At 41.7% G+C, this 25,097-nt stretch overlaps 1 protein-coding gene across 1 annotated transcript; it reads left to right on the top strand.

Annotated features, from left to right (window-relative positions):
* The first annotated feature begins 1,737 nt into the window (after positions 1-1,737).
* On the top strand, positions 1,738-15,370 carry cyp2aa12 (cytochrome P450, family 2, subfamily AA, polypeptide 12). Its single transcript, NM_001109701.4, is given in 10 exon segments — positions 1,738-1,960; positions 2,066-2,225; positions 6,975-7,127; positions 7,416-7,576; positions 8,486-8,659; positions 8,923-9,064; positions 13,650-13,837; positions 13,912-14,053; positions 14,134-15,087; positions 15,263-15,370. Coding segments are annotated over 9 exon segments (1,506 nt in total). The 5' UTR covers positions 1,738-1,765; the 3' UTR covers positions 14,325-15,087; positions 15,263-15,370.
* The last annotated feature ends 9,727 nt before the right edge of the window (positions 15,371-25,097 follow it).

A 25,097-nucleotide genomic window follows, 5' to 3' on the forward strand; every position in this document is an offset into this window, starting at 1 on the left:
AATTTTGTCAACCCGCCTATGCCTATTTTTTTTACCCGCACAATCAAATTTAGAACAGTCCAATTGGGCGGGAAATCTAATGGTGCGTTCACACCGGACGCGGAACGCACGTCAAGCGCGAGTGATTTACATGTTAAGTCAATGCAAACGCGTGAATAGACATCCTGAATTGAGCGTTTTGCGCGTTTGATGCGCTTAACAACCGTTTCGCACGAATCTCTCGAGTTCGAAAATCTGAACTTGCGCCGCGTTAACCAATCAGAAGCTTGCTCTTGTAGTCACGTGATTATGATGTAGAACCTGTTGATGGTGTCCCAGGGGAAATCCCCCTGGCGACACTGACAACAAGTCATCAAACTGGACTTGGCTCAGTCAGAAGCACCGCTGAAAGTCTCTGTCATCCAGGTTCAGTTTCTGGAGGAGTTTATGAGCTCACAGAGCTGGATGCACCTCTGAAAGGATGTAGTGGACTCAGATACGGCCCTAAACGTATCGATTCTGTTTTTCAGTCTTCATAAAGTACATAAACCCTGTTATTTTCTTCATAAAATCCATGTTAGCCGTTTAGCTATGAGGCTAGAGTCACCAGGCAGACAGGAGCCCTGCCATCACGCGAACCCGCATCTGTTCTGAAGTGAATTTGAAGCGATTGAAGCGGGGTTTGACGGGCGAATGAAGCGAGTAAACTCAAATGTTCATGCGGCTATTTACGCGTGAATAGTGCAATTTATCTGCGCGTACCGCATCTGGTGTGAACACAGCATAACACTGCTTGTGGGATGGTCATCATAACCACACTTTTTGATTTACTAAAAATATTTGTATTATTTATTTATTTATTTTATATAATTACAGATATTACAGTAGGCTATTCCACAATGATCTACAGTTATAATCAGATCATGTTAATAGAAAGGTGAGTCATAAACATTTATACACAAGTATTTATGAGAAGTGCTTCTCATGTGATATGTAAATGACCCGTACAGCTTTAATTTGACATTTCCTTGAGCACGAATGAAACTTTGTTGTACACCAAAAGGGTACCCTTTAGGTAGTGGAAATGCAAGCATGATAAGGGTGACCTGTAACGGCCCGTACCGCACTGTACCACTCAGTGGAAACAGGCCATTATTATAACACCAGAATGAGAGTTATTAGCCATACAATCTTGGAAAATAGGTATTTGATTGATTTCAGAATGATAAAACTCAACTTTTTAACTCTATGGGAGATGCTTATCTGGGATAAGATAATTTTATATGGATAATTATGTCCTAATATAGAAACAATGGGAATGAATAGGGTGTATCTTTTCAAGTCACTATTTTCCATGACTGCAGAAAACTCTAGTGCTTTACCTTTACCTATGGTTTCACTCCTATCTTCCCACGCCTTTCCAGAGCTCTTACATAATCTTTTAGTCGCACGCAATGTTACTGTATTAGAGAGCATTGAGATTGTCAGTCATTTACCAAACTTGCTCAACTCGTCCCCTATATGTTTGTTCCCCTTTGGACAGTAGAAGTGCTTTTGACATCTTTTAATCCATTCTTTAATTCTGGGAGTGTTGTGAAGACATTTGATCTCATCTCGTCCTTTGTGTCTTGAACGTTTAGTTCCTCGCAGCTCTATCTGTAGCATTTATATGCAATCCTAAACTTGGCCAGTCAAGCTCTGTCTTTCTGTCTCCTCCCTCTTCTGCTGTTATAAAGCTCCTGACCCTCTGCTGCTGTTGTGTTTGTCCTGCAATCAATCTGCCATCATGTTTGCGTCTCTGCTCAAGTTAGACCTGGCCTCCGTGGGCTTGACTCTGTTTTTAGGCCTGATTTTTCTGGTTGTGTTCGAGATCTTCAGGATTCGTTCCTACAGTGGTCGATTTCCTCCTGGCCCAACACCTCTGCCTTTTGTGGGAACCATACCTCATTTCTTGAAGGATTCAATGGGCTTCATAAGATCTGTAAGTCTTCTTATCTTATGCTGTTATTTATCCACTACCTTGACTTCATTCACAGTTAAGACAACACTAGCTGTATAGTAATGCTGTGCAATCTTCTCTGATCAGTTATCTCAGTATGGAGAGATGACTACCGTGTATCTTGGGCGAAAGCCGGCGATGGTGCTTAATACACTCCAGGTCATAAAGGAAGCCATAGTCCAAAATGGTACATCATCTTCTGGAAGGCCGTCGATACCGATTTTAACCTGGATCACTGAGGGATATGGTCAGTAAAGTAAACCTGAAAGCAAGTTCATTGCAAGTTATTATCAAGCTGATATCATGGCTTCATCATGGAGAACATGTTCGAATTTAAACCAATTTGTAGACATAAAAGAATTCACCAGTCCTAACTGCTCGAGATCTTACACCTGTTTCACACTGCAAGCGTCAGCGGCGCGTGAGCAGCGCGTGCGCACCGCATATGGAGAGCAGAAGCAGCACGCTGGCGTTTGCCTTTCACACCAGCTGCGTCTGCAGCGCGCAGCTCTTCGGCAGCTGCTGCAGAGATCAACCTATCTCTGTCTATTCTATCTAGTTACCCATGTCTCTCTATATACAAATACACTTTTAAAACTTTTCATCTGCACCAAGACCCGTGGCAACTTCCTCCTTTGCTGTTTCTTTAACCTGCAAATGTTTAATTTTCAAATTTTATAGATTAAATAGTAGGCTACTGTATGCTTCTCAAGCTCTATGAGGAGTGTCTACAGTCAGAAGACAATCGCCTGTGATATCATGTCATTTGGTTTTTGATTATCAGGTTGCTGTAGATCTAGTTATAATAATATTTATACAATATAGTTACAATGATATTTATACATGATCAAACTAGTTTTACTTTCTCCTCTTCAGTGATGTCCAGCGGCAGAATTACAGCTCATTAATTCATGCTCGTGCAGAGGATGAGACGGAGAAAAGTAATTAATGCATGCCATTCTTTTACTTATTTTGGTGTTGTCAGGTTCACAGTGCAAACAGCTCCCGGTAGGAATAACTCGAGTTAATATAAAACAAAACCGAGTAAAACTTTCTTCCTCTGCTTGAGCTGCACAGCACACAGCGAGCTCAGATCATCCAGCATGCGTGTCGAACTACACTACCCACAATACACTTCGCTATGGACCACAACTCCCCTACATATTCTATTTCCCCTCTCCTGAAACACTAGCGTGCAACTTAAGCAAAACTGATACTAAAATTGCTTTACATTTGGTTTTGTAGTTCGGGCCTAAATAAATGTTTTTTGCCGTTTTTAATCGTTTAAGTTTATTTGATTGACTATATATAAATCAGTTGATATTATTAACTCATTTATTGGGTACAATTTCTACTTTTTACCATCATTCATTGTATTTTGGTCATTATCAATGCACTGTGACTTTTAGCGTGTCAAAAATAGACCCAGCGCCGAAACTATCGCTGCACTGCTGCTTCAGAAACTCTCACGCCTCGCGCTTACGCGTTACTGCTGCATGCGGTATGAAAGCTCTAAACAGTTAACATGGACGCCGAAAAAACATGTGCTTCTCACGCTCTGCTCACGCGCTGCTGACGCTTGCGGTGTGAAACAGCCGTTACAATTAAAACCTCAAACATCAAGGGCCCTATCATACACCCGGCGCAGTGTGGCGCAAGGTGCGACGCAATAGTCTTTTGGTTGTTTCAGCTTGGCGCAAGAGTCGTTTTGAGGCATTGCGCTACGCTGTTTAAATAGCAAATGCATTAGCGCTCATATGTGCGCCCATAGGCGTTCTGGTCTATAAAGGAAGGCGTTCTGAGGCGGACCGCTGGCGCGTTGCTATTTTGGGAAACTATAATAGATTTTTCATTAGACCAAAACTAAACCGGTCTAAACTCCAGCGCAGAGTTGCGCCTCGCTTACGCACTGCTTAATACGCACAAAAGAGCAATAGGCAAATATCTTTACATATGAAAAAATGTAAATATTAAGGATATATATAGGATATTATAAGAATAGATATAGAATATAAATATAAAGGATTAAAATATTACAAAACATATTATTTTCTAGCCGACATACATATGAAAAACCACTGCTTTTATGTCTTCTTCATCTCGGGAGGCTTTTTCAGTTCATTCATAACAATTTGCTTTTGTATAATGTTATTATTATTAGCAGTATTATTTATTATATCCATATTTATATTTGTTTTATTATGAACAAGCTTAGATTTGCCCACCTGTCAGGTTTTAGACCTTATGGGGCACAGCATGTGTTTTAGGATATAACTCAGGTTTTTGAGCACATTTTGTTTTTATTGTTCATTTATTCATTTGCTGGAAATTAGAAATGAATTTAGAAATAGTTTTGAAACGAATATTTGTGCTTAACAAAACAAAAAAGTATTTATTTATAGACTAATTGATGTCTGTGCGTAAAGGTTTCCCTATCCAAGAGTGAAAGTAAAAGTGATCCATTATCTCTCATTCTCACGATGTAGCTGCTCTGTTTAACAGTTTTCTGTTAAATAACTGTTTGCTAGTGAAATGCTCAGTTTTTCCACTTAGACTTACTTTGCGTCCTGTAAATAGCGAATGCGCTCTTGGCGCGACGCAGCTGGCTCTTAATGGGAATGGGAGATGAGACTCTGATTGGTTTATTCTCAAAACACACCTATAACTCATTAAGAAAATAAGCTCAACCCTTTTAGAACATGTGCCGCAGCGCAAGGCAGATTTTTCGTCATTTAATTAGCAAAAATGCGTTCTGACACGCCCTGAAAGCGTTTGCGCCCTGCGTTTTGCGCTCTGCGCATGTACCGTCAAAATAGAGCCCCAAGAGTGTATAATGCGTTTCAGTCGTAATCTGAGGCTCAAGCGTTTTTTTGCTGGTTGTTTAGATCAGGAACTCCGCCAATCAACGGGTCCAAGTTCAACTTTGTTTAGATCAGGGGTCTCAAACTCAATTTACCTGGGGGCCGCAGGAGGCAAAGTCTGGGTAAGGCTGGGCCGCATAAGGGATTTTACAAAAAAAAAGTCCTCAAATGTCATTATTAACAGTTTTAATTATTTCTTCTGAACATGAAGTGTCCTGAACATTAATAGAACATTGAGTGAAGATTATGAACAGTTCTTCTGAACATGGCATCTTTTGCCTACTCCTTACTGCCAGAGACTTGACAGCGCTTCTCCTCACAAATCTGAACCACATTTGGCTTTAGAGCGGAAGCAGTTGAGACCCTTAGTATGGCTTGCGGGAACTCACTCAAAACTTCCATTCCCTCACCTAAAAAAAAGGCGTATATATGTATAAATAGAACACCCCCACTCCAGTCACATCAGTCTGTACCAGTCTGTATCAATCTATAATATATATAAGATGCAGGCTGTAGCTAGGTAGGTGGCAGGCTGCAGCTAGGTAGCTAAGTGGCAGGCAGGGGCGGGAACAGCTTACCTTGGTTCTGGCCGGCGCGAGTTCCCTCCTAACACTTCCCGCCCGTCACACCGTCTAACAAAGGGGCGGGGTGCGTGGTGACGTCACCGGCATCCCCGCCCCTTTGTTTACAGGGCCGGGAATGCCAGTGACTGCTGTGTACGGATAGAATCAGCGGAGCGGGGAGCGCTCTCTCTCCCCGCTCCGCTGATTCTGTCAGTGTACAGCGGTCGGTGCGGGCCACAAAATATTGCACTGAGGGCCGCAAATGGCCCGCGGGCCGCGAGTTTGAGACCCCTGGTTTAGATAGTCTTGCTCAAAATGTTTAAGGGTGGTAAACCTTGTTCAACTGTATTGGCGTTTCCTAAATTTTATAAGGTACTACTAAGGCTGCACGATTCTGGCTAAAATGAGAATCGCGTTTTTATTTTATTTTTTTGTTGCTTAAAATAAAGATCCTGATTTTCTCACGATTCTGTAGATGTAAAGTAAAGATGATATGAGTCAGCAATTATTATAGTTTTTACTCAAACATATGGTAAAACAACAATAATAATATTCTGTGTAGGTCTACTGGTTTCTATAAATAATTATATCCTACTTATAATAATTCTGATATTGAATTATGTTTGAGAGATAGGCCTATGCTTGCAATTTGTCATTGACAACGTTTTTAGACCATTTAATTCACTGGTAAAATCAACATTATATAGGCTAGAGTAGTTATACTGACACTGTAAATATTTATTTTCATGCACAACTGTGTGTTCGCTGTGAAATAAAAAACATCAATTGGCACAGAAATGGGAGCGTTGTTTGCAGTATTGTCTGTTTTAGGCGCCATTGTGCAGTTATTCATTTGTTATGTTTAGTAACAACTCGACCTCGTCGTCTGTCCACAAAAATTCCTCTCTTGCTTTCTTTGCCATCGCGTTCATTGTTCAACCGACGTTTGTTGACTAACAATAACCAAATGCCGAGCGAGACACATGCTTCCTGTTTATTCTAGAACGCGCATGCCCAGAGTGCGCGAATGGTCACGTGATATACGTTTTTGGTGGCGTAGTGTGGACGGAGAAATGTTCAGAAACGCTAGTGTGAACGCAGATCGTTTTTGATCTGAAACTCCGTTAAAACTAAAACGCATTAGTGTAAACGGGGCCTCAAAGTCAACATTAGTTAATCTCACTCAAAGTCAACATCAGTAACAGCTACAAAATGCACACGAACACAACCAAACAGACAACACACTAAAACGACAACAGCTGATCTCTTCCCGTTGCCACTTCAGATATAAAGGGCTCTGCAACGAGCGTGATTGGCAGAGAGAGAAGAAGTCGTCACAACGTTGATTTAGATTGGCAGGCCTGTCAGCCAATAGTGCTCCGAAATAGGCGGTACCTCTGAAAATGACAGGGCAGGGAGAAAGAGAGAGAGAGACAGAAAGAACATGCATGCACCAAAACTGTGCAGTTCCTAACGGCACACTTGGCAATAAAACCGATTCTGATGTTTAGGTTATCTGTCTTTTTTCAGCTCGTCTATGTATTATTTTGAATGTTTAATGCCTGTCCGCAGGAATTGTATTGGCCACATTTGGTCACTCGTGGAGGCAGCAGAGACGGTTTGCTCTGCACACACTCAGAAACTTTGGTCTGGGAAAGAAGTCTGTGGAGGAGCGTGTGACGGAGGAAAGCGGTTACCTGGTTCCTGAAATGCTCAAATTGGAAGGTCATCCAAGATTTTTAACATCTTTTCACTCTTTCATTCTTTAAAAAAAAATCTTCACCCAGGTATGGTGACATCAGTCCCTGACCAAAAATTTCAAGGACATGGTCCCACTTTAGGAATTTGGATGTGTTGATTTGCTGTAATGGTAGCAAGTCTTAGTGGTGTGGTTGGCTTAAAATGTCTTTAAACTGGATAGCTTTTATTTAGAAAGTTTCATTTGATTGGCAAAGTTCTCTTAACTTTAAAAACAGTCCTTGCTAGAGACTAACTCATTCTTCTTTGTTAAAGGCAAGCCCTTCGACCCCCAACATGCAATACAAAATGCCGTTTCCAACATTATCTGCTCCATTGTGTTTGGGGATCGATTCGAGTATGATAATAAGCGATTTGAATACCTTCTGGAGATCATAAAAGAAAACATCAACCAGGCAGGGTCACTTATTGGACAGGTATGAATATCTGGTAAATATGCTAGCTTTGCTCTGTTTTTGTTTCCATGAGGTGGACGTAATTCAATGCATTCTGATTGGTTAATTATACATTTTAATAATCTTTTCAAATTTGACATTAGTTCACCAATGGCCTTAAAGATGTAGGTAGAGGAATGAAACTCATAAATGTTTAGAATCACTTGAGGGAGAGTAAATGATGACTGATTTTAAATTTTTATTTGAACTACTACTAAAGCCTGGTTTATACTTCTGCGTCAAGTGACCCACGGCGCATGCAACACGCGTAGCTGTGCATTTATACTTCTGTGCGCTGTCTCTGTTGGTCTGCATTAACACTTCCAAAACGCTAGTTGGCAGTGAGGTGCAAATGTTGCTCTGTGTCGAGTTTCTTCGCTGCTGTTTTGCTTTTCCTGAACACTTCCGGGATGTACAAGTGGCTCAAACTCGCTCATTTTAAGGCAGGAACCGGCGGACGTGCAACAACTTTAACTATGAGGTAAACACAAAACAAAACTTTCCATCTGGAGCTCCTTCACGGGACTCCACACTTGTAAACAATCCATCAGGCTCGCACCATTTGCGCAGCTCTCGGTCCCGCCCAGACTCGCCAGCGCTACCAAGCTGACCAATCACAGAGCTTGCGCTACACGTCGTTGCGATGTGTAGTTACATTTTTTGAGAGGTGCACGTTGGCGAAGGGCTATGCGTCAGCGTCGTAGCATACGCGTGCGTTTGACGCAGAAGTATAAATCAGCCTTAATGTTTAACTGTCCCACATTTCCATGAGAGATGCTCGTTTTTGAGTAGGTTAGAACTAATCTATGCAGGAATGTGGTACACAAGCAGGATTTGACAGTTGTTGAAACTGAGACACTTGACTCAACATTTTCCGTTTTTCTTTTCCAGGTCTTTAACTTAATTCCCATTATCAAGCATTTCCCAGGGCCACATCAGAAAATCTATCAGAACGCAGAGGAGTTGAAGTCATTCATCAGGGAATCAACCAAATCACACAGAGAAACTCTGGATCCAGACAGTCCACGAGACTTTATTGATGCCTATCTGCTGGAGATGGAGAAAGTGAGAGCGACATGATCAACCACTCTTGAAAATGTATAATATGCTGTCTGATGGTAGTTATTGCATGTGAAAATGTGATTCTGTTAAGTAAAACAAGCTCCAAGAAGGATCATCTTTAGTAACTTGCCAACTTTGAACTTGTACCATTAACCCTTATAGTAATTGTATTCATGAATCAACATCATCCTACAAGGTGAAATCATGTAAACATGTAGTGAAGTAAATTTTCATGGGTAAATGTTTTTGTTTTTTTCTTTGAACAGCAAAAGTCCAGTCAGGACTCCTCATTTCATGAGGATAACATGGTTATGTCAGTGGCTGATTTGTTCTTGGCTGGAAGCGACACTACAGCGACCACCATCAGATGGGGACTCATCTACCTGACTCAAAACCCAGATGTACAAGGTAATTAACATTGACAATGTGTCTGTGGCTCAAAATGTGGAGATTGGAGTTAACAGTAACTAGGTATTTGGATGGTTGAAGTCAAAGAAGTTGTCTGTTGACCTCTGAAATGGAATATAATGGATTGAATACAGATCTTGGGAAGGGTACAGAAACACATCTGCAATGTTAAAGGTCTCAGTGAGCACAGTGTCCTCTGTAAATCAGAGAGGTTTGGAACTACCAGGACTCCTGGATACCCCTTTTTCACCAGCATGAACCAAGTGATAATTCAGAGTTACTTCTATTGAAGTTCCGGTACTAGTTCAGCTAAATATCCACCACAGAGTCAAGTCTATTATCACTGAATGTGCTTCATCTTTCCTAGAAACCTAAATGCGGAAGTGGCAAATACAAACATGACATGACGTTGTGTTGCTATTAATGTTATTGGCTTTGCTATTCTAAAGGTGTCACTCAAAACAATTGTGTTAGCATAGTTGACCACAGTAACACCATCTTAAGCTTCTTACTTTAGAACCTACGCAGTTCTTACTTATAGCCCAACAGTGTTTTGGTGCTGTTCAATACATTTTTGTAGTTCAGATCCAATGCTTTAGGTCAGGGGTTTTCAAAGTCTAAGACAGTGGGCCTCCCTTTTGACACAACTTATCCATTGGCGCCCCCCTCCTCCCAAACACGCACACACACAAACACATATATATATATATATATATATATATATATATATATATATATATATATATATATATATATATATATATATATATATATATATATTAAGGGTGGAGCCGAACCCGAATACGGTATTCGGAAAGGCACGAATAGCGTGTTTTTACGAATACTTATTTCGAACAAATACTTGAAAAATTATTTGTATTCGGGAGCAAGAAAAGCATTACATCAAAAAGCTGCGTTTCCTCCTGAGACCACAGTGCATGAGTGAGAGAGAGAGAGAGCGAGAGAGAGAGAGAGAGAGAGAGGGCGGGGCGGAGGTAAAAGGTCTCTGGCACACGCTTCTCCGCAGCAGCAGACGGAGAAGGCTCGGCTGAGCGAAAAAAATGCTTCTCTGCATCACTATTTTGTACCTTAATTGGGTTCCAGATGCAGTTTATAAACTTGTAGCGGAGTTTGTTCGGGATTTTCCATTACGCTGCATTTTTGAAGTTTGCAATCGGGTGCTCTGTTTACGCAACTTTAGCTCTGTTAGCGCGGTAATTTAGACAATAGACTGTTGACAGAGTAACATTAACGTTTGTTTATAAAGGTTAAAACGATGCTTGTGCTGTTGTGTCGAATAGTATGCACTTATGGGAGTTATATGGTACGTCTAAATAACTGTCTTTTGCAGACAGCAAGATATATGCTATAGGCTAGTTAACCTTAGCATAGCTTCCCGTCACTTTTTATTAACTTGAAACTCCTCAAATACATTTGGGCACCATGAAAAAGAGTGAGACTGCTGCTGAGCCATTTCTTAGTCCTCCACCAGTAAAAAAAAATAAAACTTCATGTTCTTTGTGGAAGCATTTTACAGTCAGTGGTGCTGCAGATAAAACAAAGTGATACTGTATAATGTGTGCAAAAGTGAAATCAGCAGAGGCAGAGATATTAAACATCTGTCAACATCTTCTATGCATAATCATTCATTTTCTTTTCGGCTTAGTCCCTTTATTAATCTGGGTTTGCCACGATGGAATGAACCACCAATTTATCCAGCACATGTTTTACGCAGTGGCTGCCCTTCCAGCTGCTACCCAGCACTGGGAAACATCCATACACTCTCTTTCGCACACATACAATAGGGACAATTTAGCTTACCCAATTCACCTATATTGCATGTGTTTGGACTGTGGGGGAAACCCACGCCAACATGGGGAGAACCCAGTGCTACTCACTGTGCCACCGCGCAACCTTCTATGTAATGTATTATCACATGCACTAAAAGCGTTCTCTCCTGATACTGTCTGTGAACCCCCCACAAGCATCAATCCCCTCAATCAGCACAGCTATGTTCTGCTAAATCCTCCACAAGCACCAAACCATCAACACAGCCACATTCTGCCAGATGACAATAGCAGGGCTGTATCTTTTAGTATTATATAGAATACTTTTGTACTGCCAGATCTCCCAGGCAGGGTTTTATTTAGATTTATTTAGTTAATTTTAGTTTTTGGAATTCTGTGCATTGGAACAAAGTTCTTTCTGAAGAAGAACAGTTTTTTTGAAGTATTATTTGTTTTAGTATAGACAGACCCTATACTACCCCCCCCCTGTATTGGCAGGCTTGCCAGACAGAAGCGAATTCACAGCTATGGCCTTCTGGGTAAAAAAGGTTTTCTTATTTTTGACGTATTATTTTTATTATATATTTTTCCCGCGCCTCCCCTGACATGCTCTGGCGCCCCCCAGGGGAGGCACGCCTCACACTTTGAAAACCCCTGCTTTAGGTGTTAAAAGACAAAGATCCGATTTTGAAGTAGACTCTTGCCTCGAAACAGTACTCAAACTATCATTGTGGGGAAGAGATAAGAGTGGCTGCCTCGACAAACTGAGCAAGTAAGAGGAGAAGAGCCTTAGTTAGGGAGGTGACCAAGAACCCTATGGTCACTATGAAAGAGCTCCAGCATTTCTCTGGGGAGAGACCAGAACCTTCCAGATGTGCAACAATCAGGCCTGTGTGGCAGAGCAACCAGACAGAAGCCACCCTTCATTAAAAGGGACATGACAGTCCAGCTGGAGTATGATAAAAGGTACTTGTAGGACCCTCAGACCACAAGAAACAAAGTCTATAGTCTGATGGAAGTCAAGACTCTTTGTCTGAAGAAAACGAGGCACCTCTCATCCTCTAGACAACACCATCCCTACAGTAAAGCATGGTGGGGCATCATGCTGTGGGGATGTTTTTCTTAAATTTTGCCAGCACCCAATGAGCTCTCTCAATACCAAGATCTGTTTTCTGAGGAATCTCCGTCAAGTTGGGTATAAACCTCTCCATAAGCTGTGTCATCAATGCCCCCTTGGCTTCCTCAGGAACATTGTAGATCCTTATATTTTCCTGTCATGACCTCCCTTCTTGGTCGAGCAGTTTATTTTCTTGTTGATTCATCACTTTTATCATTTTGCTCATCACCTGTTCTAAGTTTTGAACACATTTTTCTGCTTTTACAATTCGCGTTTCCGCTATCTTTTGATTAACGCTAGTGAGTTCTGTGATAATACCACATAGTTGCGGTTTTGTGTCTCTGGAAAAGTCCCTTCTCTCCTCCAGAACTTTTGTCTAACCTGCCGTGTCACTCAGGTGGGTAGCGTTGTTAGCATTATCTTCGCCATCTGGTATGTGCGTGAGAGCTAATGTCTACGCTTTCTTCATATAAAGTTTCTCCAGCTGTGCATTTTTTTTGTTTCCGTCTCTTTTTATACTTGTCCCACTTATTAAGCAAGACAAGCCGAGAAAACAAAATATTTGATGGTTTAATGAGGCTTATAAACGACTTTCTAATGCTGTGTTCACACCAGACGCGGAACGCTCGTCAGGCACGAGTGATTTACATGTTAAGTCAATGCAAACGTGCGAATAGACATCCTGCGGCGCGATTTGCGCGAATAGCGAGACGCAAATGGCACGGCGCGAATTAAGCGTTTTGCGCGAATCTCGAGTTCGAAAATCTGAACTTCAGCGGACATTCGCATCCCGTTAACCAATCAGGAGCTTGCTCTTGTGGGGGCGTGATTGTGACGTATCGCCTGTTGTTGGTGTCCCGGGGGAAATCCTAGAGCCGACACCTACAAAAAGTTCATCCAACTGGGCTTGGCTCAGTCAGAAGCACCACTGAAAGCCTCTATCATCGAGGTTCAGTTTCTGGAGGAGTTTCACAGAGCTGGATGAACCTCTGAGAGGATCTAGTGGACTCAGACACAGCCCTAAATGTATCGACGCTGTTCTTTAGCCTTCATAAAGCACATAAACACAGTCTTCATGAAATCCATGTTAGCCATTTTGCAATGAAGCTAGAGTCAGACAGAAGCCCTGCCCATCACGCGAATCCGTGTCTGTTCTGAAGCAGGGTTTGATGCGCGAATGAAGTAAACTCAAATGTTCACGCGGATATTTACGCGTGAATATTGCGATTTATCCATGCGTTCTGTGTCTGGTGTGAACACAGCTTCAGAGGAGCCACTGTTTAAGTTCCCATTCAGATAAATGACGTCACTGGAACCCTCACCAGGATGTTTTTTAGTGGCAGGCACTTCTGATTAAAACCTATCCTAGAGCACCCTGGACCTAAGAGTACAAAAGAGTGGCTATGTGAACATCCTTGAGTGATCTAAGAAGTGACCTTTGTTTTGAAAACTGATTGTTTTGTACTTTTGATCTTCACTGTACTCCAAAACTGTAACATGCATGTTTGCATTTCTAGTGCGCAAATTAAACTGCTGAATCAGGATGATAGTATAGTCTGTGCAGCTACTTTGATGCAGATTACATTGTACCAAGTTTAAGAAAGGGTTTAAAGTCACCACACTCTATGAACTCAGTGAAAAAGCTTTCATTCAATGAAACTCAGCTTTGATTTTGTTCCAGAGCGATGTCATGAGGAGATTGTTCGGGTTCTGGGTTACGACCGCTTACCATGCATGGATGACCGTGACAGACTGCCGTACACGCTCGCCACTGTTCATGAGCTCCAACGCTGTGGAAATATTGTACCATCGTCTGTACCACATGAAACAACTCAACCAATGAAACTAAGAGGATATGACATTCCCCAGGTGCTGAATGAGCATATGTTGGTTGGTTTGGGAGTGAAATTGTTAAATGAAACTAACAAATGTTGTCTTTTTAGGGAACTCAGATGTTGATTAACTTGTCAGATATTCTGGCTAACAAGGAGCACTGGAAGCATCCAGACACTTTCAACCCTGAGAATTTCTTAGACGATAAGGGACATTTCTACAGACCGGAGGCTTTTCTTCCTTTCTCCTTGGGTGAGTCGCATGAAAAAGATGTCATCAGTAAACCAAGCAGGAATTGATCAACTCTGATTGACTTTTATCTTTTCCTCCAGGTCCGAGGGTCTGTCTTGGTGAGACTCTGGCTAAGACTGAGCTCTTCCTCTTCATCACGTCTCTCCTTCAGCGGATTCGTTTCTCCTGGCCGACTGGTGAGAAGTGGCCGAACATGGATGGGATTGTCAGCGTGGTTCGCTCTCCTGAACCATTCAAAATCATCTGCCATAGCAGAGGCTCAAAAGAGTGACCATGCCTTTCTGACATTTACAGACATTTACAAAAAAATCTTGTAGCGTTGAGCCTTTTACAATAGATAACAATGGTGCTGTAAAACCACTGTAAGACTGTGATATTACAAGATATTCTGACAAGTACTGTCACCCCCTAGTCAGTACAGGTGCACACTAGCTGTATATCTTTCATAATCGACTTATATTGACATAGATCTGTGACACACACTAGCCCCTTTCACACAGTGATACCGGTAAATATCCGGAAAATTTCCGGAACGACTTTACCGGTATGTTCAAAAAAACGCTGTTCACACAGGCGAGGACGTTACGGAATTTTTCCGGAAAAGAGCATTCACACATCCATTCCAAAATACCGGTAAATTCTGACATCATTCACCACAAATGAGCTTTAAACGGCTGCGCTTGTATTTGTAAACATTTGACTAAATTACAAACTCTGTGGATGATCAATATTGTGAACAACTTTCGCAGGATCACTTTCGCATGTCGAGATGTTCATAATATGTGCGTGTGCAGGCGCTCACAGGCTGTTTCACAGGCACACGCAAAGCTTGAAGGTAAACAAACAACGGCTTATCATAAGCATCTCATCGATGATTATTTACACAGTTGGCATTAAGAAGAACATATAAACGTGATCTGACTAACTTCTAGCAGCTAAATGTGTCTGGAAAAATATTCAAAGGCTTTTATTCTCACAAACCGCGCGACGTAAATGCGTCTGACTGTTGTGATTGGCTAAAGCAGACGTTTCACGTCAGCATGTTCTAGACGTGCACGCTCTTATTACGGCAATCTTTCTTCTGCATTCACACAGCGCAGCATTCCGGCAAATTACCGGTAATGTTACAACTTTTCTTTCCGGAAAATAGCCAGAACGAATTTACCGGTATTTTCAAAAAGGACCTGTTCACACATACAACCTTTCCAGAAAATTGCCGGCAATTTTCCGGAAAGGTCTGTATGTGTGAAAGGGGCTACTGTTAGTGTTTATAATCATGGACATTATTGCACTCTGTGCTTAATTAAAATATACGCCAAAACACACACAATTGCTTTTCATTACATTTAGATTCCTTCTCCAACATTTAAATTGAGTTGTTGCATATATTAAGTAATTCATATATTAAGTAAGGTCTTGAGCATTCCTTCTAAAATTATTCATACAGAATTGAGTCCAAATATGTAAACATTATTATTTAATTCAATTCAATTCGTCTTTATTTCTATCGAGCTTTTACAATCTAGATTGTTTCAAAGCAGCTTCACAAAGAAGTTCTAGTAAATTGCAACCGTGTAAGTCCAGATTTCAGAGTTGAAGGTCAGTGTAGTTCAGTTCGGTGTGGTTTAGATTTAAGTGTTAGGCCTTTCAGCAGTGAAGAGCAAATCCATAGATACGCAGCTCCACAAGTCCCAAATCAAGCAAGCCAGTGGCGAGGAACAATCTTCACCAGTTGACGAAAGTGAAGGAATAAAAACCAAGAGAGAAACCAGGCTCAGTTAGGCACGACCGTTGCTCCTCTGATTAAACTTCTTGTGCAGAGCTGCAGTCTAGGTGCTGGAGGCTGGAGAATGCTGGACTTCTATCGTTGAGAAGCTGCAGGTGTGAGTAGATCACCAGCAGGTGTTCAGGCTGACCCACTGGATCAATGCGAAGACTCGTCTGTCACTGGGGTCTTTCAGGAATCAGTCCCAATCTCTCCACTCCTCCATAACCACAACAGCGTCAGCTCAGGATATGGTCTGGTCCAGGATTATGGACACCTTGGCATCATTTCTTCACAGGTCTTGGATCACATCAGTGACACTGCATAATCTCTAGAGGCCTCAGGATGAGTATCCCCAGATGGAAACGGAAATTAAAGAAAATAATAAGTGTAGCTGCTGTTCATAATGTATTTAAACACAAAATGCAAAAATTAAGTGCTATAAATGAAAATAGTAGTTATATTAACAGACATAGAAACAAACATGTTTGTGTTTCTAACAAAATGTCAGGTGCATTAAGGTTTGTCAAGCCCAATTACCTGCGTATAGCACACTCATGCATTGTACCGTTATGTGATGCATTGCGTATATGCTTTACTAAACAGATAAGTCTTTAATCTAGTTTTGAACTGAGAAAGCATGTCCGAGCCTCGGACATTATCAGGAAGGCTATTCCAGAGTTTAGGAGCCATAAATAAGAAGGCTTGACCTCCTTTAGTAGACTTACTATATAGAACATAATTTTCTATTGAAATATTTTACTAAATTCCAATGTAGTACCTATGAAGTAGGTGATGTAGCAATAGTCAAAGTCTAGACATCACAGCTGCAAACAATAACCAGCTTAATTAAGCAATGAGAAAGTAAATAAGGAAATAGACAAGTCAAAACAAACTGAAAATAACTACAAAAACACATTTAAATGCAATGCATTTGGAAGCTGCTCTTCCAAACATCAGCTTTCAACAGTGACATTTGTATTACAATTATTACATTGAGCTGAATCAGTTTAACCAGAACTCCAGCATTCTACCACTACTCTCCTACCTGCCTGCCTGAAATCCTGGTATGTAACACCACCTATAAACATGTACTTTTTGTTCTTAATTTAATTTAAGCAGATCTTCTTGGCTGTGCCTAAATGCCAAAATTAGTAGATTTTCTGGCATGCGATATAACAAGCGATTGAACCAGTGTACCTAATAATGTGGCCACAGAGAAATCATAAGCAAAGCCCCCCAATTGCATTGATCGTTTACTAAATTCTTTTTGTTCACCTTTTTGTTCCTAGTGCAGAAAACTAGTACTTGAAAACTCTTAGGAATGCTTATGAAACATTTCCTCTGGAAATAATAGGAAATGAGAAAAAGGGAGTGTTTTCCTTCTCTTGTAAGTGCCTGCAATGTCTGAGCCTGATCTTTCATAGATTACATTGTCCTGCAAAAAGTAGCTGAATGAACTCCAATACTTTTTGTCTTGCTATTTTAAGGTGCTTGCTTCAATATCAGTCCTGGAGGGCCAGTGTCATTTCAAGGTTTAGCTCCAATTTGCCTCAATGCACCCAACTTTAAGTTTCAAATATACCTAGCAAGACCAGGGTTGGAGCTAAACTCTGTTCAATAGAAAGCAAGGGTCTCAAGACGTTCAAAGTCCAGAAAACGAAATAAAAACTTTGTCAAAACATTCCATGTGACTCCAGTGGTTCAAATGTAATCATACAATGCTCCAAAGAAAACAATTTGTCTGCCAAAAAAAAAAAAAAACTGTTCTGCATCAAATAAGGATGCGTGTCTACTATAAGCAATGTTGCATGGCCGAATATATTGGCAGTAAGTCAGACTCTCTGTGGTAAACACATTCCCAGATGAACTTGTGAGGAAAAGAAAACATTGTTTTTAGGGTTTTTTGGCACACAAAAGTGTTCTTGATTCTTTCTGGAAGCCAGAGCCATATCACTCTGCAGCCCAAGACCGGTTACTCACTGAAGTTAAGCAGGGCTGAGCCTGGATGGGAGACCTGTGGTCTCTGAATCTGTGGTCTGTGAGAGTCCTAATGCCCCAGTAAAGTGAAGGGGATGCTATACTGTCAGTGGGCATCGTCTTTCGGATGAGACATTAAACCGAGGTCTTGACTTAAAAATCTCATGGCACTACTCGTAAAGAATAGGGGTGTAGCCTGGAGTCCTGGTCAAGTTCCATCCATCGCCCCTTACTGATCATGGCCTCTCAATCATCCCCATCCACTGAATTGGCTGTATGACCACTCCCCCAATAGCTAATATGTGGTAAGCGCACTGACGCCATTGTCCTGTGGCTGTCGTCGCACCATTCAAGTAGATGCTGCACACTGGTGGTGATGTAGAGAGACCACCCTCATGATTGTAAAGAGGTTTGGGTGTATGGGTTTAGCTTCAACCCTGGTCCCACTAGGTATACTTCAAACTTAAAGGCAGGTGTATTTTTGAATTCCTTTTCTAGCCATCTTAGGACCCTTAAAAGTCTTAATTCACAAGGCTCTCTACGTTTCCCTGCCAGACGCTAACTTGTCATTGTCTCTGTTAAAGCTGTTTGACCCCCAACATGCAGCACAGAACGCCTTTCCAACATTATCTGCTCCATCGTGCTTGGAGATAGATTCAGTCAAGATAACATACACTTCACATACCTTTTCGAAGTAGAATCTCACTCAGGCGTGGTCACTTGTTGGACAGGTATGAACAAGTGCTAACTGTGTTGTTAGCTTTACATGTTCCTTAAGTTTAAATTTAGCCAAAGGTTTATCATAAATTACTGTCTGCATTTCTGCAAGCTGTCAACACAACTGTGCCCTTGGTCATCTATGCAACATCAGCACTTCGCTTTCTTAAAAATGTGACATTTTTGCAGTTTTTATTTTGACTGCAGTGATGATGGATGTCTTCATAAAGAGTGTCTCCTATTTTATGTATCTGCTTGTTGTAATGGAAATTCATTTTTAGATGACCTTTATATATTAGAAACTTGTTTGAGACTCATTTTTAGATGTGCGTGTATCTGTGTTCTCCATATGTTCGCGATAAAACCTATGTGTACATTTTTATACATAACTATATTTCTCTAGGTGTGTGCTTATGTGATTATCCTAAGAATTTCCCTTATCTGCCTAAGGGCCTACTCACACTATGCCATCCGTACCGTGCCCAGGCCCGTTTCCCGGATCGTTTGAGAAGTGTGAGTGCGCTGAATCGGGCTCAAGCACGGTTCACTTGGCCGGCCCTGGCCCGGTTGGAAGAGGTGTACATGAGCGCGGTACACTTGGGCTTTGGCACGGTACGCTTGTGTGTGAGCGCGAAACGCGCCAAAGCCCGAAACCGAAAGCGAGATGTGACTTTTAAGGGACTGTTTGATATGGATTTATTAATCATTCTTACTGTTCAGTGAACGCAAACTGCCGTAGTTTATTAAAGACGCAAACTCCTCACAGCACGTCAGCTGCGCACCTTCAGCAGACCTCCTCATTCCTGCAGCACGAGAGCTTTGATTGTTTATGAGCGCCAAAAGTGGCGGATCTGTTCAGTGAAATATCTGACTGCGTGTCACCGCATCCCTAAGGACTGTTTGGCGAAATATTTGACTGCATATCACTGCATATCAAACGACTGAAAGGATATAACTAGAGAAATCTCCACTGTGCTGGTGAGTGAGAGCATATGGCAAGCCGTTTTAACATTTAAACCTTGTTCTGACTATCCATAAATATATTTAGAGATATAATTATATATTTTGACAAGTCATTATTATAATTCGACTTGTCAGAATGACAATTAGAGATATCTGCAATTACAATTGTACTTGTACGAAATCAGATTGGAGATATCTGCAAATATATTAAGACTAGTCATATTCCTCCATTGACTTCCATTGAAAAATATTTGCAGATATCTCTAACTGAGTTTTGACTCGTCAAAAATCCAATTCAAGATATCTACAACTGTAATTCGACTATTAGTAAATTAATTAGAGATATCTTCAAATATATTTGTAAATATCTCTAAATATGATGAATTAAAGACATCTCCAAATGTATTATGACTAGTAAAAACTCAGAGATATCTCCAATTACAATTGTGACTAGTCAAAACTCATTTAGAGATATCTGCAAATATTTTTCAATGGAAGTCAATGGAGGAATATGACTAGTCACAATATATTTGCAGATATCTCCAATCTGATTTCGTACTAGTACAATTGCAATTGCAGATATCTCTAATTGTTATTCAGACTAGTCGAATTATAATTATGACTAGTCAAAATATAATTAGAGATATCTCTAAATATATTTATGGAGTCAGAACAAAGATTTAAATGCTAAAAAGGCTTGCCAAAGAGAGCGCTTCTGAACAGCGCAGCAGCGATGACGTAAGCGTGCCGAGGCCCGATATGGTGTGAGCGCGGGCCGTCGGGGGAGACGGGAGGGGGGACAAGCGTGCTTTGGCCCGGTTTGAGGCAACTGTACCTAGTGTGAGTACGGCCTAAGTGGGGGTGAACACATTTCTTTTCTCTGGGTACGCATCACTGGAATTTATGGTCTATACATCACTGAAAGGTATGGTTGCTTAAGAAGGATGTGTGGTTGTTATGAGCATATCGCACGAATGGCAGAAGACGCCTGACGTAAATGCAGATGAGACCTTATTGGGAGTTGACCTCGTAAGCAGTACAAACTAGATAAAGGGGGAACTTACTTTGCTTGAGTATCTCACTCTGCTGAAATGGTTGTTGCTGTATGATTGTGATCTTCTTTATAAAGAATCAAACTTTGAAAAGACATCCCGGGTAAGACTTTGTTTCTTGACCACTGAGAGAGCCTCCTTAGAGCAAATAGCCACTACACTGTTAAAACCATTAAAGATTCAATCCTGATACTGGAAGCCACCTACATCTAGCTGAAAGCTTTTCTTAGATTCTTGCATAATCAATTGCTGCATCTTTGAAATATTTAAAAGAGCTTGCTATATTCATCTACATTGAATTGTAAAGAGACTAAACCCTCAGATTGTCCAGATGAAGGTCAGAGAGATTAACTTTTCACAGCCAGAAAGAACAATGTGTGATTTCTAGAGTCTTTGCAAAGAGGGTAGTCATTATTGAAGACAAATGCCATGGTCTATCAGTTCAACACTAACATGTTTGAGAGAATTGGGACTGAAAGCCTTGCAGTGGTCAAACCTTCGTATAAACTTAACCTAATCTTGACTAACATTTGTTGAAGAGCTTGTTTTGTAGACGGTGAACTTAAGCGATGAAAGCTTTAATCTAATAAGGTAAAATATCAGCTATTCATCAAACTGAAATAAGACTGAACTCAAAGTGTTTAGAAGCTGGAGGTGACGTCTCATGTTTTGGTGGTGTTTTCTGCTGCAGGAGCTGGGCCTCTTTTTCAGCTACATGGGAAATGTTGTGAATACGAATGTTGTGAAGCTCCTTCATTAATATGCAGCTCCTTCACTTATCATGCAGGACAGTGAACTCAAAATCTGTTCACTCGGGAGCCATTTTCGCAATGCCTCTGGGCAGTTTGTCCAGGACCAAAGTCTTATCAAAATGAATGGGAAATCCCGAAATCTGCAAAACTGCTTGCTGAATTTAGGGTTAAATTACATATTTCAAATCGGCAACAAAATCTGAAGTGACCTGTCCCATTACTTTTGTCGTTTAAGCTTTAATTATGTGTAAAACATGATATTTCCAGTTTGCTCCAGCTACTGCGCATGTAAAAACTCTGGTATGACGCCGATCCTTAGTAACAGGGTGTTTGCTGGGTTTTAAAAAATATTAAGTTGATCCCTTTTCAGAGATATTTATGGGCTTTTTTCATTTTTGGTTACACAATGTGTAGTTGTATTCTAAAGTTTGCCTGAATATAATCTGCAAATATTAGGTTGCTGTGTAGTAGAGGTCTGCATTCCCAAATTTATTCCGAATAAATCGCGGGAGCGGTCGGTAACGGGTTTAATTTGGGACGGGAGCGAGCTGTCTAGCAATATTGCGGATATTGCTATGCGAATGAGAGAGAGAGAGAGAGAGACACACAGCCCGGCGCCGGCTGCCGGACTCCGGACGCTTGTGGACTCACTGCACAATTCCGGCCCGAATCAATCGGGCCAGATGCGGCGGCCGTAAGCGAGCTGACGCTGTCGCATCCGTGCCGGAATCGGCCCGAGAGTAATGTGCGCTGCGGCCCGGAGCTGGTGCGACAAAGTATTTATATACCTTTATATAAAACCTTTTGATATTGCATTGGTACTTGATACATGGTATTACAAGCCTTTGAGTTGATATAACAGCAAACTGTGTGTCTGCTTGGTGCTTGTGTGTGTGTGTGTGTGTGTTAGTGCGCGCGTATGAGAGAGAGAGATTTGTCTGTGTGTGTGTGTGTGTGTTTATACAGACAGCTTGGCTGTCTGGACTGTATAGCTGGGTGATTTTCGGTTTTGTTCTCCCCCGCTCTTAAGCGGGATCGGGCGCGGCGGCCAGAAAACGGGGCGGGTCGGGCAGGGGGACAATAAATTCTTAATATAAGCGGGAGCGGTCGGGTTCGGGCTAAAACCTGGCGGGTGCGGGCGGGAGCGGGATTCAAAATTTAGTCTCGCGCAGATCTCTACTGTGTAGTTTTAAGCATCGATAAAATCCTGCTAGACTTGACATCACGCTGTTTTGTTTACTGCAGTATGTAAGGAAACACTGTTATTCATGCTGTTCTATAGGTGCTCTATATGTCTATATGATTTCACAAAAACAGATGGGACAAGCAAGGACCTCCTTCCTCGTTAGGCATCCGAAACGGATTCCCAAGCTTCTCACCTTATCTATAAAGGTGCGTCTTGGCATCATATGAAGGAAACTCATTCACTTGTATCTGAGATCTTGTCTTCTAGGTCATGAACAAAAGCTCATGACCATATGTGACAGTAGGGTCATAGATTAACCCGTAATCAAGAGCTTTGCCGTTCAGCTCTGCTCCTTTACCACAACAGACTTGTACATTGACTGGTATTGCTGCTGACGCTTCACCGATACCCCTGTCAATCTCGTTCCATCCTTCCCTCACTCGAAACAAAACCCTTAAATACTTGAACTCCTCCTCCTTGAGCCACCTTTTCCGGTGAAGTATCATGGCCTCGGACTTGAAGGTGCTGATTCTCATCCCAGCCGCATCACACTCTGCAGCAAACTGCCCTAATGCATGCTGAGGGTCCGTGTCCGATGAAGCTAACAGAACAACAGCAAATCTGTCTTTTGGATGAGACGTTAAACCCAGGCCCTGACTCTCTGTGGTCGTTGAAAATCCCAGGATGTGTAGTGGTTTAACTCCGGCATCCTGGCCAAATCTGCCCACTGGTCTCTGTCCATCATGGCATCTCCTAACTATTCCCATCAGAATTGGCTTTATCCCTCTGTCTCCTCTCTACCAATCAGCTGGTGTGTGATGTGCGGTCTGGCGCAAAATGGCTGCTGTCGCCTCATCCAGGTGGATACTGCACACTGGTGGTGAATAAGGAGAATCCCCCCCCCCCCCCCCCAATGTGTGTAAAGCGCTTTAAATGCCTAGAAAAGCGCTATATAAATGTAAGGAAATATTATTATTATTAAATAATATAGATGAAATGCTGTGGTCCCCGAACCAGACCCCCTCTAGCCCTAGGTTGCACCGACAAATTCTGCCCATAAAATTTATAAACAGAACTGATGACAAAGCGCAACCTTTCCAGAGTCCAACGTTTACTGTAAACAAGCCTAATTTATTGCTGCTAATGTCAACCTGCTCTGTCCATACAGACAGCCCTTAACAGAGCGCCTCTGACCCCATACTCCCAGAGGACCCCCAACAGAATGTCATGAAGGACATTGTTTGATTGCCTTCTCCACGAAACATGTGGAGTGGTTGGGTATACTCATCATGACCACTCGAGCACCCTAGTGAGGGTGTAGAGCTGGTACAGTGTCCCATGGCCTGGACAAAATCCACATGGTTCAGCCGAATCCTCCTCTCCAGTACCTGCTTTCCCATCCTGAGGCGCTGGACGGTTTGCCAGAATCTCTTTGAAGCAAGCCAGTGGTTCTCCATGCTTTCCCCGAACTCTTCCAGACCTGAGTTTTTGCTTTGCAACCGCCGGGGCTGCAACATGCTTGGGCTGTTAGCTGCCTCTGGAATCCTACAAACCAACCAAAGCCTGTCTTTCTTCACCTTGACGGCATCCCTTACTTCAGATGTCCACCATCGTTAGATTGCTGCCACAACAGGCACCACAGGCGTAGCTTTCACAGCTCCTCACGGCTGCATGGGGTTGGAGAACATGTACCACTCGATGTCGTTCGCAGACGATGTCGTCAGCCAGACGTTCCCAGAGGACCTTCACAATACATTTGGGCCTGCCAGGTCTGTTTAGCTGTCCCCCTTTTCAGCAGATCCAACTCACCACCAGGTGTTGATCAGTTGACAGCTTGTATGTCGTGGACACTGAGGTAAAGACAGTTGTATCAAAATAAAAATGCTGTATTTTTAAAATACTTTCACAAGGGAGGTTGAAATTCCATCGTAATCCTTTCATCAATAAGCCTGTTAGGTCAATCCCTTCACCATTAAACTGACTCAACATTGTAGTAAACAATGTTTGATAGCAACAGCTTCTCATTCACCTCTACACCTACTGTACAAGTCCATGGGAGATGTTTATTATGGAGCATGTTGGAACGGATCTCTGCAGGAATGTGGTCCACCAGCAGCAGGACTTGACAGTAAATCCCAAAGCTCTGTAAATCCCAAAACAGCACATTAGAGACTTATGTATGACTATCCATGGTAATATTGTTTAAAATCACACACAATAACACTTAAAAAAAAGTTTTTATAATTTTTTTTACCTCCCTTTATAACTCAAAAGGAAAATGTTTGCATTTGACTGCATTTGTGCTTTAACAATGATATTAGCAGTTTCATTCTCATTTTTAGAAACACATGCATGAACATTGTTACTGTTTTTGTATGAAATTAGAGGTAATATTGCAACACAACAGGGTTGTTTTGAAGATGCATGGCTGTGTGTTTTTGTTGTATTCTCTTCATTTCTTTAGTCGATTGTATACTGATATATTGAGATGAAGGCACTTGTATCTTCATTTTCCACATAAGTGATCTGAGCTGAAATGGTTAACAGCATTGTGCGCTTACTCTCTCATTCTGTCTCCTCCCTCTTCCTCTTCCGCTGTCATAAAACTCCTGACCCTCTCCCCACTCTT

The sequence above is a fragment of the Danio rerio genome, chromosome 23 (genome assembly GCF_052040795.2).
Source record: "Danio rerio strain M-AB ecotype USA chromosome 23, GRCz13ab, whole genome shotgun sequence".
NCBI classification, from domain to species: domain Eukaryota; kingdom Metazoa; phylum Chordata; class Actinopteri; order Cypriniformes; family Danionidae; genus Danio; species Danio rerio.